The sequence below is a fragment of the Convolutriloba macropyga genome, chromosome 15 (assembly GCF_964194025.1).
Source record: "Convolutriloba macropyga chromosome 15, txConMacr16.3, whole genome shotgun sequence".
Classification (NCBI taxonomy): Eukaryota; Metazoa; Xenacoelomorpha; order Acoela; family Convolutidae; genus Convolutriloba; species Convolutriloba macropyga.
The window spans coordinates 35,053,597-35,076,882 of record NC_134482.1 but is presented as its reverse complement, the minus strand read 5'-3'; the positions used below and the strand labels follow the sequence as shown (position 1 = coordinate 35,076,882).

The window sequence follows — 23,286 nt, the reverse complement described above, 5'->3', positions numbered from 1 at the left end:
ACACTGTGAAATCTCCGTTGTTTCCAATACTTCAGCCACTCAATTGACCAAAAACATTTGTTGCTTACAATGGAAGCTATGTATCCACTGCAAAACAGTATTTGAGTCTGACCAAAACTGCGAATAAGTATCTTGACTTTTTGCACCATGACCATCTGTTCCTCCAATCTCACTACCGAGTTTTCTACTTGTAGTTCTTAACCCGGTGTCGAAACATGTCTCACTGCAGCCACTCTCTGTTTTCCAATAACAAATGATTGGTAAGCTGAGTATTCTTTCCGTTGTGATCACTTATCGTGTCTTCAGATGCGTCAGCAAACACACAACGCTCGGTTTTGTCCCTCATTTTATTGAAAAGTCTTTTATCAAACCTTGTTTCAGCTGCAATTTGAGACCATTCTATCCGCTTCAGGAAATTTACTGCTTTATCAAGCTCCGTTTCTTAGTCCCATTATTGTCCATTCTTAGTCCAAATGCCTTCGACAAGTGGTCTGATGTGAGCACTGAAAGGAGCAAACAATACAATCGTGTCAATTACTAAAAATAACAGTGGCAGAGTCATCCTCTGAGTTGCAGGTGTTTCAACTTCCGTGCTGGTACCTCTGCACGCTTGAAGACTGTCATCTCGGTAACTGTCCAATGTATTCCAAGCACTGAGGATCCGTTCGTATTAGGTTCCACTTCGACTGGCTTTGTGTTGCTTATCGATTTCAAGTCTTCTTGGATTCCTGCTTATACTTGATTGTTTTTGCTTATCTACTTCATCAGTTCAAATCCATGTTGTGAGAGAAAAAATAGTAGTTGATCGAAAACGTCAATAGCTTTTTCAGTGGCTTCTACCGATTTGTTGAAATGGGCCATGTGGAAGTTGTTCTTGATTGCCTTTGCTGCGATTGTTTACATTTCTCTATTTTCGGATCTCACTCGCTTGAGAGCATAATTTGTACAAGTTGGAGAGCTCTTGGCTTTAAATACATACATGACACTGAAATTCTTATAATCGAACAGGTTTGGTAGAACTTGGAAGCTACAACGATAACTTCCAATAGAATGTTTCAAATGCCAAACACAAGGTAGTTTTCTTACAGATTAAAATATATTCACCACTTCCACATGAAAACTCAAAGGGGTAATATCACTTATACTACACCCGTTTGATGTAGAAATTGTCGCTTCCGTATCATCACTGCCGCACTTGGAGATAGATTTTTTACTTAGGCTCGACATTCAGTATATTCAAAAAAGACATTTGAGATGACATTATAAAACGATATAATTTGGAATCCGCTTCAAGCATACTTGATCTCTTAAATGCAAATGGACTAATTTTATATCTACATTGACAACAATACTAGCAACTTGCCAAAATTAAAAAAAAACATATGACGAAGAAATATTTAATTTTCATTGCACTCACAATTCACTCTTTTTTTCGTTTCATTCAAAATAAATTATATTGGGACGAACAAGCTCAGAAAAATATTGACAGTCCATAATCTGTACAAAACATTTTCAATCAATAACTCATAGTTTGAACACCGTAAACTATGATCTATTACTGTTTTCAAACTGCTTCCATAAACCAACTTTCTCATTACTATAGAGTATCCAGGAGAACATATGACTCCTTTATTCAGATGTGTAATGAGCACCAGCTTATAACCTAGCGGAATTCGATAAACACCTTAATTACCTTAAACGTTCAGATAGTTTTGCCTTACCTGAATTTACCTTAACTTACCTCAAACTTACCTGAAAAACACCTGAAAAATTAAGGGGGCATAACTTGAAATTTTACATGAACATACTTTAAATTTACCTGAAAAACACAAATGGACAATTAAAAAAAAATAGAGGATCTTACCAAAAAGTCAATAAGTGGCATTTTTATATTCTGGCACAATTCTCCGTATAAGTGTTCTCTGAAAAAGTACGAGCGGTTACTGCGCTATTCAAAAAAGTATTCTGAAACAGCTTAAGTATTACAGTTAATTAATGACTTTTACCCACATAATCATAAAAAACGGTATTTTGAAGCTACGTAAGAGCATCATTTTTACGTCTTTTAGGCGTATGGTCCTGCTTAACATACCACTGTAAATAGGTTTGTATGATATTTGAGGCCTATTTAGCATTAAATGTGACTGTAGTCAGTGAAACGACTTAATTCAAGAGAAAAAAATTGTATAAAACATTATATTTCAAAAACTGAAAGGTACTGGAGGTTCATTTTTGACCTTTTAAAGAGCTTAAAAAGATATTCACATTAATTGCGGACAGAATGAAGCATTAAAATGGTAATCTACTTTTTGTGAAACAATTTTCTCAAATACGCTATCAATGTTTAAGTTGATATGAAACTTTCTGTTTAGACTCGAGAGAAAAATTGATTTCAGGTGAAAAAAAGTTGGACACAATTTTTTTACGACGTGTTGCTTTCAGTAGAAGTGCTGTTCTGCAATATAACGACGTTTTAAAGGATGTGAAGGCAAACAAAAATGATCATTTACAAAGATCGGGTTTTTGGATCAAATTTTTTGAATTGTCTAGTTCCTCTTTTACTACGACTCGAAGAAGAACATTGATGTTTTTTTGTTTTTGTTAATTTCTCTGCAGAATGTTACAAAAGAGTTGAAGTAATTTAAAGTAATTCTACTTTTACAAAGTTGAGTTAAATTTTTACCTTAACTCAAGTTAAGGTACAGTTAGGATAAACGGTTTACCTTAACTCCGTTAAAGTAAATTTACCTTATGTCTAATTTTTGTGTATGAGAAAAACCAGAAACCTCTGCACCAAACACTGAATTATAAACGTGGACTAAGAAAATTTGGTCAGCACGGCATTACGCTACACAATTTAGATACCAAGAAGTACAAACTAAACAACATCATAGAATTCCAAGATACCATTTCTTGCTGCATTGAATTCAATAGTCTCTCAATAACGACCAATTTCACAGAATATTGTCATCAAAAAGCACTCACCGCGGTATAAAAATTCACCAAAAATCATTCAAAATCTCATTTTTATATCTCAATACTCACTCGGAAAGAATAGAAAATTCCCGAAAATGCTCAACCTGGAAAACAGCAGGCGGAAACCAGAACGATTTCTCTAATTAGCATCTCTATTACTACCTTCTTAGAAACCTGATGAAGACAAATAAGAAATGAAATCACAACTAATAAAACCAAATGAGCTGTTCAAAGAGCAACGAGCAACAAGGATACCAGTTCAGTTGCAAGATAACGTACAACACCTTTTGATCCCATAGCGCAATTTTGATATCAATGTTTCAACTAATACAGACTCCCGTGAAACAGGAAATACGTTTAGTGACCCTGTAATAATCCTAAAAAAATGAGATTCCGTAAAAAGTTTTTAAATGCTTGCCACTTAACCACTATAATTGACGGGACAAAATGTATTGACAAATAGAGCTGAAATTATGAGAAATGGACCGGTTTTCTTAATAGTCCCAAAAGAAAAGTACATTTGACCAAATGACACACTGACTTGGCAAATATCGAATTGTAGCAAACGTTGTTATAGCAGGATGGCCATATTGCTTCAAGTAGGCCTCTGGCATTTCTTCTCGAATGCACAAATTGTTGCAGCGCAGCGAATTTCAATTGCATTTCTAACAAATGAAAAATTAAAACGATTCTACGCTTAAAGTAAATAAAAATTGAACCTTCCTTCTGTCACTAGAAATCATAAACACCCTGGCAGAAATTTTTAATCCAAACTTGCAAATAATGATTGAAATTTTTCCATGAGAAAGGGCTTAAACACTTTTCGATCATTCGATGAATGAAACAATGGAAACGACTAAGGGACAAAAATTACCTAACACAAATCTATACCTAAGAGCAATTAACGGCTTGTTACACTACCATGGCCGTTTTGAAGAACTTCAAATTATAGAATAAAACGGTCTCCTCTATCGCTCTACAGAGAACCAAAAACCCAAAAATTGCTTGACAATATCTTAAATATTATCAATCATTTAAACACAGAGTAATCCTCCTTAAACCAACTTTCTTATTAGTATAAAGTACCCAGGAGAACATATGAATCTTTTATCCAGATGTGTAATTTACACTAGCCTATCACCTAGCGGCATTCGAATTCACATTTATTAGCGGAACTATGCACATCAATCTTATCATTTTTCTCGCTGTACAGAATTGATTTCTTTTCAATAAAGCAAACAAAAAAACTTAGAAAACCCATTTGAATTTCTCGCGTGTGTCCATATTACTATTTAACAAAAAAGAGTAAAATGGACTAACCTATCAGCTAGAGGCATATAGCTTCAAAACAGTTTCCTGAACTCGGTATTTCAAACTTATAATTTTTCTCGCTGTACAGAATTGAAGGGATTTCAGTGAGCCAGATATATAATTAAGAATACTAATCTGAATTCCTCGTTCAAATCGACAACCATCCGCACCAGAATTTTACAAATGACTAATAAATTTTGCTCAGCAGATTGATACACTACACAATAATGATACAAACAAACAAAGAGCGAATAAGATCAAATAATTACTAGAAACCATTTGTTTCCGCACAGCATTCAATATTCTTTTGATCACTACCAATTTTTGAAAAAAACGACTGACAGATAAACAAAAATTCACAATTATTCATTAGAAATCCCATTTTAAACCTCAATTTTCACTCGGAAAGATCAAAAACTTCCCGAATTTGTTCAAACTGGAAAACGCTACTCTGACACCAAAACGTTTTCAATTAGCATCTCTATTACTACCCTCCTAGAAATTTGATGAAGGCAAAATTAAATAAAAAAATAATCTACAATTAGAAAAACCAAATGAGCTGTTCAAAGAACACACAGGATACCTGTCCAGTTGCAAGATAATGTATAACAACTTTTGATTCTTAAGCACATCTTGACATCAATGATTCAACCAGACATCAATGATACAGACTCCCATATTGCAGAGAACACATTTTGCAAACCAGAAATAATCCTACAAAAATGAGATTCCGTAAAAGAAGTTTAAATGCTTACCAATTAAACGCAATTATGGACGAGACAAATTGCATTTGGTCAGTAGAACTGATACTTGTAAAACTCATTGAAAGATGGGTCGGTTTTCGTAATAGTCACATATGAATAGTACATTTAACCAAATGACACTTGAGAAAGCTGCTGAATAGCAGGACAGCAATTTTGCTTCATATAGCTCTTTTTTTATTCTTTTTGGCCTAGCATCTTTCTCTGCTTCCATTATCAACAAATTCAAACAACTTGTTCGAAAAGGAAAGGTCATCACATACCCTGATTGCGTCTTCATACGGAACAGGTCAATCGAACTACACACCTTATGAATATCAAAGATTACTTTTTTGAAATGTGTTTAAAATATAATGCCTGCCCCATTTTTTTTTCTCAAATTTGTGAAAATAATTGGACGCCAAATTAAAATCAACTTCATATAGCCTTCATTCATTTCTTCACAGAAAGAAAAATGTGGGTACAAAATTATGAAAATTATTTAGATAGAAATTTATGACCGGTTTTCATTAAATGCTACCAGTCCTATTTGTCGAGAGATACGCTGTCTTTTCTTATGCTAGTTTAAGAGTAACAGTTTTCGCAAATCTTTCAGTTGGCAAGGAGTTTAAGAGAATCTAATTGTCGCAGACGAATTACCTATTTTTTAAGCAATAACTGAGGTCTTCGGTTTTTGTGATGTTTCATAAACTGATTTTCTTTTCTGTTTTGAGTTTTTCTGTGATGGCACCGCAACTACTTTTTTCTCTTTTTTGTACTTCATAATTGTTAAACTCTTAAAGTTTCGAATATAGATTTGTGTCGATCCTATAGATTTTTCAAAACAAATACTTTTTCATTTTTTCTCTAAGTTTCAAATCGTTCGTGACCGAATAATTGAAGTACAGATGACGACTTGATTCCTTTGATATTGTTTCTAATTTTTGGTTGCTAGGATGGTTAAGCGATATAATGCCCAATTTATACTTTTTGCAAATTTATCAAAAAAACTGTCTCGCGAAAATTGTATTCAAAGTTTTTTACAGTCAACATCCAAAATAATTTTTTTACATGAGCAAAAAACAGAAACTTACTAAATTTCCATGGGAAGTTAATTCTCGTTGTTGTGAAGACTTTGATAAAACTAATTTCGTTCCTCTTTCGTGAATAAATTGGAATATAAATTCGGTCAAACGTTTTATGCATGAGCAACAAAAATTATGCTGCCACCAACGGAGCTCCAACATCTGGAAATTAATTGAGGATTCAAGCCTTCAAGCTTGTTTTACAGGATTCAATTCTTAACCCCAACTTTCTGATCAACGAAATCCCCAAAATATTTGTTGCTGTTTGTTAGTGTAGGTTTTTAATTGAACAAAAAATGGGCGCACTCTGAGACAACCAGAGCCTCAACCAAAAACGAACAATTTGGTAAATTTTACCTCATTTATTCTACAAAACGTATCTCATTACATGTAAAAAGCGACCTCAAAGTGTGGGATATGGAGACAAGATACGAATTTTGTTATTGTCATATACTAATCTAATAAAACATACATTATAGATCATAGTAAATTAAACTATAAAAAACAATATAAATTGTATATTATATATACATATATATATATATATATATATATATATATATATATATGTATGTATATATATATATATATATATATATATATATATATATATATATATATATTGAAATGATTTGTTTCAAAATACCATAATTGGGGTAATAAAAATCAAAACCAATAAATAGGGTCGAATTAGTTGCTTTCAGTGCATTTTGAAATTCTTAAAAATTGAACAAGTTGAAAAGTGCTCGCACAAAAATCTTTCGCTAAATTTTGGTCTCCTTTTTTTCTAAAACGCTGGAAAAATTCTCGAGATGTTTTTAACACAAGTGGTCAAACAAGAGAACCTGATCTTTGAGCCTCTGAATTAGAGACGTGTATCACTTAGTATATTATAAAGCGTTTTCGATTTCAACTCATATCAAATCTACGTGAAAATTAAAAGATAGCAGTCAGCTATATTGCAAACAGTCACAAAACTGTGTTAGCGGAGCGCTTCAATTAAACAGATGAAGCCCAAGGCAAACTTACCTACAAAAAACAAGCAAGTCTAAATGAAGCTGTTCTCAAAATCAATGAGAGTGTTATCAAGGGGAAAACCGGTTAAAAAGATGGTAAACAAGATCAGTAGAAATTTTGCAAGTTTCTCAAGATGTTTTTAAGACAACTTTCTCACAAAACAAAACCTGGTTTCTGAGCCTCGGAATTGATGATGTGTTACACTAAAAGCAATATAATGCGTTTCTTGTTTCGATGTATCGTATCTGCGTGAAGTTGAAAGAGAGCAGTCAGCTATATTGTAAACGTCCAAAAACTGTGCTAATAGTGCGTCTCAATTAAACAGATGAAACTCAGGCAAAAACTTAGGAAACCAAATTGAAGCTAAGCTGATATTCAATGAGTATATTACAAGTTTGTTGGCAGAAATTACGGTTTCCGTTATCACTTCGTTCTTACAACACCCAGTTGAAAAAAATAGATCCAATTTTTGTTTTTTGCTCCAATTGCAAATTTTCAGTCAATATGAATGGAATAATGTGCCTGTTGGCTGTCTTTTGTCTCTCCGGGACTTTGATTGAAGGAAAATCGGTCTCAAAAGAAGGTAAGAAAGTTCAGTGTGCAATTTGTCAACTTAAGTCCATCGTTTGAAGCTAAAATTGGAGAACAAATAAGGCAAGAATGATCGGTAATTTGCGTGAGCTTCAAAATTTCCTGCGCGTCTTAATTTATAACCAACTTAAAAGCTCAATGCTTACACAATGAACACAACCAGAACTATATATGATTCTAGTGATCAATTTTTATTTTTGCGACTTGTGGCAGAGAAGCTGCTTTTAGGATATTACCACAAAAAATGACATATCAACAATTCGCCAATTTTCAAAAAATAGGTTTTAGCCTGAATAAAAAATGGCAACTGTTGAACCGTAAATATTAATTACAAAGATTTCATTTCATAGTGACTGCTTCTTATGTAGGAATTAATTAGACAGAAAGCAACGAAACTTCATCAGAGCTTCTAAAGGAAAAAGGAAAACAATTTTTAGCAACTTTTTCAACACAAGACTTTTTTCTAATCAATGTACTTGACCGACAACTAAACTAGTTTTTGGCGTGGAATTAGGAAAATATTTTGTCTTAGCTTTGAGAAAAAATTGATCGGAAATATCTGATTTTTATCCAAAGATATACTTATTTTTTTCAATTAAGCTAAATTGTCCTGTTAATAGGAAAAAACTGACAAATAATAGGGACAGAGTCGCTGAAATTGATTCTTTTGCTGTGAATGTGTTCAAAAAAGAGCCCAAATACTTGAAAATAAAGATTGAATCATTTTACTGTTGAGATTATTTTTTCGGAACTGAATTCGATCGTGAAAATTCTGTTTCAAACAGCTGTTGTATTAATTTATCCAACAAAAACTTAAAATGAACGACAATTTTCACGAATTTTTAATTTTTAAGATTTGTAATTTTTTCGACCCATTAACGTTGAATATCGCTCGTAAAGTGAACACTTCTTTGCAGCCATTTCCGTCTTTTGCTGGGAAGAAATTATTCGGGTAAAACAATTGATCCCTTTTTCTTAAAGAATTGAAACCAGTGTGGCTACTGTTTTTTATTGTCACTTTAATGGCGCGTTTTTTGATACCATATTACTTCTCTCTGATTTCTTGGGAAGAATAAATCGAAAACGATATGATTACTTTTTGAAGTAAAAGGAGTGTAACACGTCAGTGTCCATGTGTTCTAATTCTCCGATCAGCTTTAGACTTAAAATTTTATGGGCACATAAAATTAGATAAGATAACCTGCACATATTTACCTTGTCTAAACGATATCCTGTGTACATGACAACAAATTTTCAATATATATTTAACTGAAGTTTCTTGAAGTATCTGAAAAATGTTGCGGTCTGCTTTTCGAAGACTGCAAAATTTCTGGATTACAATAGCTAAATTATCGAAACTTTTCATTCTCTTTTTATCTTCGAGAAAATCAAAAGAGAAAAATTTATACTAAGGACAATTCTACTTTTGTTTGGGTGTATTTTGTAGGAAAAGAATGGCAACGTTCGTATCACTTCAAAAAATATCGGGTTTTACAAAACAATTGAACTTTATACCTGTAGGTTTCGGTAAGAAAACAGAAAATTGAAAATTTTGAATTAACAATAAAACGAATTTTGCAGAGGTTTTTTAATTGTATCAAAATTTGAGCAAAAACGGTGTACTGATGGTATATAGTTTATCTAACACTTTTGAAAGATAACCCTTTTTTAGATATGCAAATATAATCAATTTTTCTCCATATGATAACTTAACCAGTAAACTGAATATCTGATGCCAAATATAATGATGGAGAAAATCAAACGGAAAAAACTTTTAAAACTGCATAACTTGATTAGAAACCAATGTAGCAATTTTATGCGCCCTTTGCGTTCAACAAAAATACAAATTCTTAACGTATAATTTTCAACATATTGTATAACTAACTAATATAAAAATATTTGTCAAAAATCAAACATTCAATTGTTTCCATAAGTTTTGTCCGCAATAATTTGATCAAGGGATTGCAACAAAACATCAGAAAAAGTAAAAAAAAAGTTTTCTGAAGAGTCCAACACTTAACGAAGAGTTTGTTGAAATATTTTGTGTTATAGTTAAACATAACAAATGAATATATTTTAATTTGAGGACTATTTAAACACTAAATAATGTTAAGGTAAACCGTTGATAAGGTAGAGTTAAGGTAAAGTTTACCTTATTTTTACATTAACTCGGTTTAAGGTAAAAATTTACGTTAACTCTGTTAAGGTAAAATTACCTTAAAAAAATTGAACTTTATTTTTTACATTCTGCAGTAAAATTACCTTAAATTATTGTAAAAGTACTGTAAAACAATTATTAATGAGCCCGGGTCGGGATGTTAGCGCCGTTTCAGCGCATTTCTTGTGTCGAAGTGCGCTGAATGCGCTGAAATTATGTAAGGAAAGCACTGTATGCGCTGAAACTTTGAAAAGGCGCTAACAATTCGAAAGTTCAGCGCATCTTCAGCGCACTTCTTACATAATTTCAGTGCATTTTGGGTACAATTCATGCAAAAGCTTCGGCACTTTTTTTCAGCGCATTTCTTACAAAGTTTTAGCGCAAGTTCAGCACATCAGTAGATAAATTTCAGCGCTTTTGAGGAAACGTGAAAACAATAAAACTTCAGCGCATTTTCTAAAAAAGTTTCAGCGCAAGTTCAGTACACCCGGTCCTCTATGGATCCGGTTTTGCCGCGCATCCTATTAGTGCTCTCCAATAGTTCGGGGCCTTAGTCTCGATGGTGGTCCTGTATAAGGTGTGTACTATGTGCATACTGAGCTGAGATTCACTTAAAAATTACAGTATACTGGAAATGGTTTTCTCAATAGTCGGTTCATAAATTGACTGGAGGAAATATTTCCGACATGGTTGCATTTAAATTTTTCAACCTTAACTTTTGCCCTTTTAAGGTAATTTTACCTCAAATTTTTATACCTTAACCGGTTAAGGTAGAATTGCCCTACCTGTACTCTACCTGAACTTATCTTTACTTGCCTTAAGTCCAGCAGATTTTACCTTCACTTTACCTGAACTCTACATAAAAAGTTAAGGCCTCACCCTCTTAACAAAGACCTTAATTTTACCGTAACTTCCCTTAAAATTATCTTAAATAATTACCCTAACTGTGGTGGTAAATTTACCCTAACTTTACCCTAACTTACCTTAATTTTTCACCCTAACTTACCCTATTTTTAAGGTAAATATCAGGTTTAGTTAAGGCAAAGTTAAGGGATTTTTAAGGTAATTTTAAGGTAATTATTTAAGGTAATTTTAAGGGAAGTGAGAGTAAAATTTAAGGTTTTTTTAAGGTAGTGAGGCCTTAACTTTTCAGGTAAATTTCAGGTAAAGTTAGGGTTAGTTAAGGTGAGTTAAGGAAAGGCAAATCTACCTTAACTGTTAAGGTGAGTTAGGATGTTTTTTAAGGTAAAATTACCTTAACTTTATTTAGTGTGTAGACAGACAATATCTCTAATATTTATTAAACTCCACCACCCCAAATGTATCCAAATGGCAAAAAAAACAAGGAAATTCACTGTTGTCTTGTAAACGTTAGAGAGCAACAGTTTTTGTCCGGATTCTCACATAATTTTCTGTATCCTTCTTCAACTAACACAGCCAATGTTTTAAACTCTATTCAAGGAAAAACATCTGGATATATACAGTGTGGACATATCTCCATAAATGTGCTGAAATTAATCTTGACCTATCTTAATTAGAAATTCAAACACTTCACGCAGAGTTTTGAGCTGCAAGACTTGAGGATATTTCATTTTCAGATAGAAAGGAAATAAGATGCTAACAATACGTTTGAGATTTCAGTTTTTTTTCTATTATTTGAAATCAAACAAGAAACTTTGATTAATCCCAAATTTATTTACTGCTCTGGAACTCATTTGAACGAATAATCAACTAACTTTTCAGCCATTCGTTTTGGAAAAAAGTAAAATCTTGAAGCAAAAAGTTTCATTAATTAAAGTTTTGTTTTCTTTCAACCAGTGAAAAAACAGAATTAATATTGGAGCGCTGACTTTCTGTTAGGTTATGGGCTGTCTCAGACGAAATGAGTGCATTTTAGCTGTGTTATAAAAATGAATTTTGCAAGAAAGAGAGACGAAGAGGATGATTTTTAGTATAGAATTAAGAGATTTATTGGAAATACTTTAATAATATATCGAGATGATGATTGAGAATGGTGAGATAGAATAAAAAACAAAAATTGCGCTTATATATACACTTTTTTTAAGCAAACAATGGAAGGAAACTATAATTTATAGAGCTATTAACTATTTTCTAAATCGATACAGATGAATAGGCGTCATTTTTATAATTTTGTTGCTTTTAATGAATTGCAGCTGACCTTATAATGGTAAACTAAACATGAAAAACTTTAAACTAAGACTAAATTATGTATGGAGTTCGATTTTTAATTCCTTCCTTTAAATATCCCCAGCATGGTGTTTTTGCAGCGTCTATAAATAGTTAAATGCCAAACAATATTGCTGAAACCAAGCTGTTAGTAACTAAATAGATTTAAAGGGAGAGATTATTAGCCAATCAGAATCCAGTATTTAATTAAGCAATCGAATTGAATAAAATACGTTCCAATTTACGTACAAAGCTCGGAAAAAGTGCAATTAACATAATTTCAAGTAAATCTAATCATAAGACCTATCAAATAAGACATGATTCGGCTCAATGTTTTCGGCTTTTTGAATTCATTGGTACAAAATGGTGACTGGCATTGAACTAATGCGTTATTAGACAAAATACCGGCCAAATGAGCATCAAAAATTGCCGTCTAAAAAACCACTTGTTGCTATGATCGTCGTAATCTTAATACGTTAATGATGCTTATACGTTGTTGGATTACTATACGTTTGAATAAATTGAAACTTCGAAAGTCTGATTTTGTCAGCTTTATTTTGGTGCCGCGACCCGGGATTTCGAATATCGAATTTAAGCGAACGTTGATTTGTCGTCAATACTTTGATTTGTCGTTAATACGTTGCATTAATGTGTTATATGACAAAAAGAATGAATCGAAACTTCTTTATTCTAAATTACCAGCATTATCATGATACCGCATGACGGGATTTAAATGAAAACGAATCAGTCTAATTGGTGTGATATAACTAAATTTTTTAGAATGTATTTTGAGCCTTTATCAAGGTGCATCGGATGCGAACAAAACAGGAGTACAATTGCCTTCATTTCGCTTAGTTTGGATTAATTTTTCTACGAAAAAAAAAATCAAATTTCATTTCTTTATCATTATCGTCACTTCGTCCACCAAATAGCGCTGTGGAGCAGGTCGAGAGTGACAAGATTGTCACTGTACATTTCAACAGTGCACATTCTAACAGTGAAAAAAGACGCTATTGGCGACAACCGACGGTGAATGCAAGATTGGAGCAAAAAGTCACAGTAAACTGCAATGACAAAAAAACTGTAAGACAGAGCCAAAACGTTTTATTTTCCTTTTGTAGTGAAGTAATGAAAGAATAAATTAGACGGCAAAGGAACCCAACCCCCGATATTTTTCAGAAATATTTTGAGGGGTTGTATAATCAAATAAATCCGTGAAAATCATCCGTGAAACGTCACCATTAACCCCCTACAAGTAAATTTTGACACGAAATAACATCGATTTTGAAAATTTTTGGTAGATTTACCAAAAAGCCGAGAAAATTGATTTAGTCGGTTCGTATATCAAAGAATAACCTCTGATAAAGGGAAAATTGAGAGAAAATTATGCTAATTTGTCCAATTTTGAAAATTTTTGGTCAATTTTGATGCAAATCAAAAACATAGAATATCAATATAGAATATTGAAAAAACCGTACTTTCAGGCATAAAACCGTCCAATTTACTGGATTACCGTTCCGTATTCAAAAAATTGCAGAAATGTTGACCAAAAATAGAAAAAAATGAACAAAAGTATAAAATTTTGACAAATTTGTCAAAAAATCAATTTTTCAGCAAGAAGGTTCGTAATTTGAGTGAAACTCAATTAACACAAAAAAAAGTTGTGAAAATTTGCACAACCTCCGGCCAACAAAAAAAAATTATCGAATCACCATAATTTTTTTTCGTCGCTCGTTTATGTACCGTTCCGTCTGCGTCCTTTTCGTCCTTTAACTTTTCAATTCTCCGCGTTTCGTTTTTTTTCTCAATAACGTCGCTCTCCCAAAACTTCGCTTTTCGTATTCTTACGCTACTTTTCCGGATTTCGGTATAGTACGTCATATGTGATGAAGTATGTTATTGTTTTTGCTGTAGTATGTTGAGTATGCTAGTATGCTGGTTTGTTGTTCAGGTCTTACAGCTTTCTAGGGTGTGACTTATGTTTATTCTCGAGTTACGGCTGGATTGCTCTTCGACTTTTCAACTTTACTAATTTACTAGCCTTCCTGTTGTAGTATATTGATTTTTGCTGCTGTATGTTTGCGTGTAACTGTATGAATGTTAGTTGGTTTAGGGTTTTGCCTTCTAGGGTGTGACTTAAGTTTATTCTGGAGTTACGGCTAGATTGTTTCTTCACTTTTCCAGCTTTCATAGACTACAAAAGCGCTGCATATTAATTAACTTTTGCTGTAGTTTGTTTAATATTGTTGGTATGCTGATCGGTTGTTTAGGTTTGAATATTGCTAGGGTGTGACTTAAGTTTATTCTAGAGTTACGGCTAGTAAATTTCTTGCTCTTTTCATCCATTTAGTATACTACAGCTTTGCCGTAAATTAGTTCGTTATTTGCATATTAAGCCCCATAATGACTTGTGCTAGTTTGTCTCTTGCAGTAGCATCTCTCCTCCTTCCTAGGGTGTGACTTAAGTTTGTTCTGGAGTTACGGCTAGTTTGTGTGGTTGAGTTTGTGGCTGTGGTCTGCTAGCATAGTGGTTCCCGACCTCCCCGCTCGCTGCGTAATCGTCTCCCGCCCGTTCCGACCCGCCTTTCCGTTTCGTTGCGTACTACTCGCTCAACGCCTCCGTTCTGTCCGTCTCGTTTCCTGTTTCTTCGTGCGTCGCTCGTTCAGCGTTTCCGTCCCGTCCGTTGCGTCGCCCGTTTACTACCCGCGTTTTCGCCAGTTCCGTTCCGTTCCCTGTTGCGTTGCCCGCCGTTCGCCCGTCCTTCCCGCCCCGTCCGCTTCGTTTCCCGTTTCGTCGTGCTTCGTCCACCCAGTCCTCTTTACCCGGTTGCCTGTGTTCCTGTTTAGTCTCACGTTGCTTTCAAGCACGTTAGACGCACTCTATAATTTCTTACTCACTTTCGCCGAGTAATTCATTACTCGGTAACTTCTTTTCTGCTCTTCGACGTCTTGATTATCAAGTCGTCGTCATTTGGGTTCGGTATAACCCGCATTCCACGTGTTTGTTCGAAAGTTACCCTACATTGATAAACTAGCCATTTCAATATCATGACCGAACAGCAAGATAAATTGAAAAAGCTCTTTAATGCAAGATCTAATCTGGAATCTGAGTTACGTAACATCCATAAGGACATCACAGATGCCATAGATCGTCAAGACAGGAGGGTTAAGGTTGAACGCTTGGTTTCTAAGTTGAAGGATGTCTTCAGTAAACTGGTGGAGAAAAATGAAGAACTATTTGACTTGGCCAGTAAAGCCGAGAACCCAGAATCAATTTACCTTGTCCTTGAGCAATGGTTGGATGATGTAACTAAAAACAATGATAATTTCTTGCTTGCGGCTAGAAGCTATATTGACTCAGTTACTCACCGAGACACCGTATATGAGGGCGTTAACCCTCAAGGGCAGTCGAAGAGAAGTTCACGTCGAACAGCATCGTCAATGTCTAGCCAGCGTAAACATGACTTTCTAATGGCAAAACTAAAACGCGAAGAGGCCGAGAAACAAGAACAAGCTGCCATGCGCCTCGCTAAACAAAAACACGAAATTGCCATGAGAAAAAAAGAGCTTGAAATACAATTGGAGCAGATGGCAATTCAAGAATTAGAGGAAGACCACCGCCAGCGTGTCGCCGCAGCTAAACTAGATGAGGCTGAATTAATGGATAATCATTCATTGTTTAGTCACCACTCAAGTGAACTGAATTTGCTTAAAGATAGGGGATCAGATAGAAGTCAGAGACTTGTTCAGGATTGGGTAAATTCTGTTCCAGCAGGTAAGTCATTGAGTGCCACAAGTGAGTTAAATTTTTCTCGTCCTGGTTCAGCAACCGCTGACCCCCCTGTTCAAGATACTGCCCATAGTAATCCTCCAGAAAACACAAATAATGTTGCCGGTAACTTGAATCACCTTGAAATGCTTTCTCAGTACACACGGCCAGGAGTTGCAATTTCTATTGCTCAGCAAGAAGCTTTGTATCGGGAATACCTCCAGGCTCAACTACAACAATCACTCAGTGATCAAAGGGTTGAGCGAGCACATAGTCCCTCAGGCAGTGGTAAGGTGAACCAAGTGAACCAAATACCAGTCGACGTACAAAATGTCGAACCCCCACCACCTCATCCACCTATGCAACCTCCCCGGCCACCAACACCCGTTATGGCACCAATGAACTCCATTTTCGTACCTGATTTTTCAGCAAACCCACAGGTAAATCAGTTCTTGGGTCCAAAAAGCTCCAGTGTACCTTGTCAATTACATATGTCAATGCCTCATGTTCAACAACAACAGAATCTAACTCAAAGTAACATTCCACACCGAACACAAGTCCCTATTGCCCATTCCCCGCATAAGGTCCCTCCACCTGTAAACCCACTAGCGAACCCGCCTCCCGTATTCCCGCCTCAACAATTATTTATTCCTCAGCCTCCCGTGATTCCGTCGCCCGCTCCAGCAAGCACAGCAACATACTTACCCGTCCCCAACATTCCACAACAAAACATTGTCCATTCACCTCAAGCCCGCCTGTTACCATGCCCAACCGCACCCAAACTTCCCCTTAATCGTAACCCCGATTTAAACTTGTGGAGATTTCCTCAGAATAACCCCACAAACGTAAATCAGGCGACAAATAATGCAACCGTCTTCAAAAACATTCAACCGAACCTACCCCCAACCACAGCTGACCCCACCATCATCCATCCCATCTTGCAAATGAGTGCACAACATAATCCAAAAAGCAACTACGCAGCTAACTGTAGCATCCCTGTTAACCCCTTTAGTACAACTACTAACATCGTGCCACCTTTCGTCACGCCGGTTATACATCCAACATACGGGCATACTGCTCCGATACCATTGTGTTGGGGTGGCCCACCGCATCCCACGCCTCCAGCGCCAGCATCTGAAAATGCAAGCTTGATTAAGGCATTCACTGACGCCTTATCTAGCAAGAGGAATGACCCACTACCCGAATGGAAGTTGTCACAATACAGTGGGGATCCTCTACAGTGGCACGAATGGTATGGTCAGTTTAAAAGCGCAATTGACTCTCAGTCCTTAACTGATGATGTAAAGTTGACATACCTTAAGACCCTCGTTACAGGTAAAGCTAAAACAGCTATAGCTGAGTTCGCCTACTGCGGCGCAATGTACAAAGACGCACTGAGGACCTTAGAACGTAAATTTGGCCAACCACAGGCGGTCGTAAGTGCACATTTGGACAAACTCAACAGCTTTCCACCATTGAAGATGCACAATAGCGATAACATCATTAACTACTCGGGGTGCATTTCAAGTCTTGTCGGGGTATTTAAATCGCTGTCATACGATTCAGATTTAAAGAGCGCTGCGCTTCTCAACACCGCCGTACAGAAGCTACCACCCAATATGAAGGAGTCATGGTCACTCTTCACGGTCAAAAAGCATTGGGTGAAACCTACTCTTCTTGATTTCAACGATTGGTTAAAAGAGAAGGCCGAAGCGCACGATTTAATGAAGACTACCGCACTTAAAGCAAGGACTGAGGATACCAACAACTCAGTAACCAGATCAAAAGTTGCTTCAAAGGCATTTGCTGCAAATACGCAACAGAAGAGTAACTTTAAGCCGCAACAGAGATCTCCGTCAACATCAATCTCTAGTTGCATTGTATGCAAAGGCAGCCACCGGTTGTGGGAATGCCGTGTCTTTAAGGAAAAGACCCCCACACAGAGAGCCAAGGTCGTGGCTGAGGCAAAGCTCTGTTTCTCTTGTTTGCGTGATAAACACATGTTTAGGCAATGCCCAAGTCCCCGTAAGTGTAGGAAAGATGGTTGCAACAGCTCCCATAACACCTTACTTCATGGAGCTGAAAGGGTTTTTCCAGCTAAACCCTCAACAAACAACAACATCGATACTTCGAAGTCGAACGCAGGTACAAGTAGGCCATCTACTGGTCAACAGCAACCAAGCAAAACAACCACTTTGTCTTCCGTGACGGATGTCAAAGGCCTCCTTCAGGTCACGGAACTGAAAGTTACTAATTCTTCTGGTCTTAGTACTACGGCGTTGGTTTTATGCGATACCGCTTGCAGTAACTCTTGGGTGTCCGATAGTCTCGCAGCTAGACTCGGTTTGCAGGGTACCGCATTAAAACTGACCGTCAAGGGTATAAATACGGAAGAAGTCATAGACACTAAGGTGGTTCAATTGACTGTGACACCTCATAAAGATCAAGACTTCGAAGCATTCACAGTGCGTCCCTACGTGAGGGATACATTAAACGTAGGTTCCGACATCATTGACGTCAAGTCCATGCAAGAAACGTACCCACATTTGGCAGTTCTAGATCCAGTTAGATATAGCTATGGAGACATTGAGATGATTCTTGGACAGGATGTCTACCATGCCATCCGCCCGTTAGAGTATTTTTCAGCCGACGAAAAGTGCTCACCGTTCGCTGTCCACTTGCCCATAGGTTGGGTTCTAAGTGGCCCACTCCCGTCAAGTTCAAGTTTAGTCTCGGTGTATTTCAATGCCAATATTGAACAGGATTTTGAATTAGCTTGTCAGGTTAAATCTTGGTACGATATGGAATCGTACGGCGCGTTGAAGCAAGTTGACCCACGATCCGCAGCGGATGCTCGCGCGCAGGAAATACTTGAAGCAACAACTTTCCATAACGGCCAAAGATACGATGTCGGTATGTTATGGGCTGATGACAACATCCAGCTCCCGAATAACTACTTTTCGTCACTAGCACAGCTCAAGTCTCTCGAAAAGCGGCTATCGAGAGATACATCATTGAAAGAAACTTATGCTAATACCATCCGTGAAGACTTGGAAAAAGGTTACTTGATCACAGTCCCTGATGCTCACAAAGTAGAGCAGCGGTCGGATAGAGAGTGGTACCTACCACATCATCCCGTAATCAATCCGAGCAAACCGGGGAAAGTGCGTAGGGTATTAAATGGTGCAGCAAAGTTCCACGGTACTTCTTTGAATAAATCTTTGCTCACTGGGCCCGACCTCCTCCAAAACCTAATCCACGTACTACTTAGATTCCGTCAGCACCAGTTTGCCGTGTCCGCAGATATCGAGGGTATGTTCCTCCAAGTGGGTGTCCCTGATTGGGACCAGCCATCACTGCGTTTTTTGTGGCGGGAGGACCCCACAACAAATGTTGTAGTGTATCAATACACGCGCCATATATTCGGGGCTAAAGACTCGCCCACATGCGCTAACTATGCACTGCAACGCACGGCCCGAGACAATGCCAGTCAGTACCCGGAAGCAACCAAAGCCGTCCTAGAAAACTTCTACATGGACGATTACCTGGATTCGGTGGAGTCACCTGAGAGGGCTCTCAAAAGATCGAAGGAGTTGGTGCATCTTCTCCATCTCGGTGGGTTCAAGCTTACTAAGTTTGTAAGCAATGTACCAGATCTGGCTGATCGAATTGATGGGTCACCTCAGTCCACCGAACCAAAAGTAATTGCCTCATCTAAGGAGGAATCTTCGCACGTGCTTGGGTTGAAATGGGATCACAACAATGATACTCTAGTTGTGAGTCGGGGTACCTCCAGTACAGTAACTAAGTCTTTAACACAACGCTTGGTATTGAGCCTAGTGTCTAAGGTGTTTGATCCCATCGGCCTAGTAGCACCATTTACTGTTGGTGCCCGATTGTTACTAAAGGACATCTGGCGTGTCAGCGGGCAGCACTGGGATGAAGAATTACCAAAAGACACTGTTGAAAGGTTCCTCGAATGGAGTGTAGAACTACCCAAGCTTGCCGCAATCACTATACCAAGGAGCTACTTTTCCGGAAACTTTGAACACCTGGAACTACACATGTTTGGCGATAGTTCACAAGAAGTTTTCAGTGCCGTTGCATTTCTCCGAGCTCAAGTAACTACTTCGAGTGGGCCCCAAACGGAGCTTGCGTTTGTCCTGGGTAAAGCTCGCGTAGCACCTATGAAGGTCATGACTGTTCCAAAGCTGGAATTACAGGCAGCGCTTCTGGCCGCTCGATTGAAACAAGATATCTGTCGAGCTCTCACAGTAAACGTCAACAGGGTTTTCATGTGGACCGACAGCACTACTGTCTTGCAATGGCTTAACTCTGCAACCAAGCACCCAATATTTATTGCAAACCGTGTTTGCGAAATCTTAGAACACACTAGCGTTGACGAATGGAACCACGTTGCCTCAAGCGATAATCCGGCAGATGCTGGCACTCGTGGTATGTCCGCTGAGGTTTTGCAATCAAGTAGCTGGGTGAGAGGCCCAGATTTCTTAAGAACCAAGCAATTCCCGTTCGAACCAAGCACTGAAGTAGTTAATAACATCAAACTCGGTATAGTAACAAAGGAAACTGATGAAACAAATACATCATTGGCCGCATCCGTAACCAAGTCAACTAAGGAACCGCCCTCGCAACTAATTCCCTTCGATAAGTACAGTTCTTATCAGAAGTTGCTACGGATAACAGCGTACGTACTCCGCTTGTTACCTTCTCACGAATGCTACCGTAATGTCGATGGTAGCATCATAGACCCCACGGAGCTTGACAAAGCCGAGCGTCATCTCCAGTATCTTGTGCAAGGGGAGTCATTCAATGCAGAGAGAAAAGATCTTCTCGAAAACAAACCCGTTAAACGGAGTAGCCGTATTGCCCCGTTTTCTCCCTTTATTGGGCCAAATCGTCTAATCCGATCGGCAGGCCGCATCAAGCGGTTGGTCGAAGTTGACTTTGATGTAAAACATCCTATCGTTCTGGACGCACGCCATGCATTTGTAAAGTTGTTCCTCAGGCACACGCACGTTAAACATCATCATCAGGGTATTGATTACCTGCGGGCTAAAGTACAAGAACGTTATACCATCCTCAAATTACGATCCTCACTGCGTTCAATTAAATCCAACTGCGTCACGTGCAGAATGTTCCGCGCTGCCACTATTCAACCCCTTATGGCTGACCTCCCAGTAGAAAGACTCGCATACCAGTCTCCTCCCTTCACGAACACCGGGGTCGACTACGTCGGCCCATTTTACGTTACTGTACGTCGGACTACCGAGAAGAGGTGGGGTTTCCTCTTCACATGCTTAACTACTCGTGCCGTTCATGTTGAAATCGTTCCGTCCATGGACGCCAGTTCGTGTGTAATGGGAGTGGAGCGGTTCGTCTCCCGTCGGGGTACACCGGCCATTATTTGGTCAGACAATGGCACTAACTTTGTTGGCGCGGAAAAAGAACTACGCGAGAACATCGAAAAGTGGAACACCATCAACATCGCTGTGGAACTTGCCCACAAAGGCATCAAGTGGAGGTTCAATCCGCCCAGTGCGCCACACCAAGGTGGCATCTGGGAGAGGCTAGTACGTAGTTTCAAGCGCGTACTTTACACAATCCTTGGAATACGTCGCCTCACAGATGAGGTTTTAAGTACCACTTTTTGTCTGGTCGAACATGCACTTAATTCACGTCCGTTAACGCCCGTAAGCGCCGACCCGTCCGACTTAGGCGCATTAACACCTAACCACTTTCTCCTCGGTAACCAAGCACGTTGTCTCCCGTCCATCATTGGCGCAGATGAGTTTGATCACCGTAAACGTTACGCCCGCGCGCAGTCTTACGCTAACGCTATTTGGTCTCGTTGGATCAAAGAATACGTACCGGCGTTGAACCGACGTTCCAAGTGGCAGACGCCTGCCGAGCATAACCTTAAGACCGGTGATTTGGTTTGGGTAGTTGAAGAGACCAACCCAAGGGGTTACTACCCCACTGCTCGGATCACTGAACTTCGTTACGGTTCCGACAGCGTCGCACGCTCCGCCGTATTGCGCACGTCCTCCGGATCGCTCGTTCGCCCGCTTGTGAAATTAGTACCCATTCTCCCAGCATCTTCTTCTGGGCCGGAGGATGTTAGTAACTAAATAGATTTAAAGCGAGAGATTATTAGCCAATCAGAATCCAGTATTTAATTAAGCAATCGAATTGAATAAAATACGTTCCAATTTACGTACAAAGCTCGGAAAAAGTGCAATTAACATAATTTCAAGTAAATCTAATCATAAGACCTATCAAATAAGACATGATTCGGCTCAATGTTTTCGGCTTTTTGAATTCATTGGTACAAAATGGTGACTGGCATTGAACTAATGCGTTATTAGACAAAATACCGGCCAAATGGGCATCAAAAATTGCCGTCTAAAAAACCACTTGTTGCTATGATCGTCGTAATCTTAATACGTTAATGATGCTTATACGTTGTTGGATTACTATACGTTTGAATAAATTGAAACTTCGAAAGTCTGATTTTGTCAGCTTTATTGCTCATTTTTGTGTTCAGTTGAAGAGACCCATATAACCGTCATTTCAAGTCCTTTATTAATTTATTGATCATCCTACGCAATCTACAATGAAATTTCCCCTCCCCAGTTTTACGCAGACTATAGTAACGTTGATCCATCGGCTGTCGTTCGTTTCTGTTGTCTTTCAATATTTATGGAGAGTAACGGGTTTTTGAACATTTTCCTCATTTTTGATGGTAACAGGTTCTCAACATTTTCGATAGTGAGAGATTCAAAACATTCTCCCCATTTTTTTAGCCTCTGAACGTTTTTTATCAAAGAATTTTGGAGTTTTTGAGGATTTAACTTTTGTCTCTCAACGAAAAATAAAATTGATTTGCCGAAACTGACGCATCTAGCAACTATAGCATAGAAAACCGCAACTAGCATAAATTTTCTGACTTCCATTGAAGGTTGGAACAACAATTACGATGGGTACGATGACATGGAAACTTATGTCAAGCTAGTTTCGTTTATTGAAAGGTATGCAGAAAATTTTGGAGAAATTTTAACAGACATTATTTTAGATCAAGTTGGACTGCATAAGCGTTCCATACATTCTCACACGTAGGAATTTTAACCAAAAAATAAGTCGTGTGAGTCGAGACCGATTGGAAAATTTCTCTTTGCTGGGTTTCAGATGAACCTGATCAGCATAATGTTCTCAGCTCTTCAAGGAGACATTTCTGCATTCAGACGATTCTCTTTACAAGGAGTGGATCTGAACCAGAAGGACTACGACAGTCGCACTGCTCTCCACATCTCAGCTGCCGAGGGACACTTGGAGGTTGTCAGGTTCCTCGTCGAGAGATGTGGAGTCGACAAACATGCAAAAGACAGGTAAAGCAAACAACTTGGCCTCTCTTGGTTTCTTCTTCTCACGTCA

The 23,286-nt window shown here is 37.8% G+C and overlaps 1 protein-coding gene across 1 annotated transcript in view; it reads left to right on the top strand.

Annotated features, from left to right (window-relative positions):
- The first annotated feature begins 7,537 nt into the window (after positions 1 to 7,537).
- Positions 7,538 to 23,286, top strand: part of LOC142354753 (uncharacterized) — a 255,263-nt gene continuing 239,514 nt past the window's right edge. Inside the window, exon 1 of the mRNA XM_075407136.1 lies at positions 7,538 to 7,712. Within this exon, the coding sequence (XP_075263251.1) occupies positions 7,634 to 7,712 (79 nt within the window). The 5' untranslated portion in view covers positions 7,538 to 7,633. The remainder of the gene's footprint in view (positions 7,713 to 23,286) is intronic.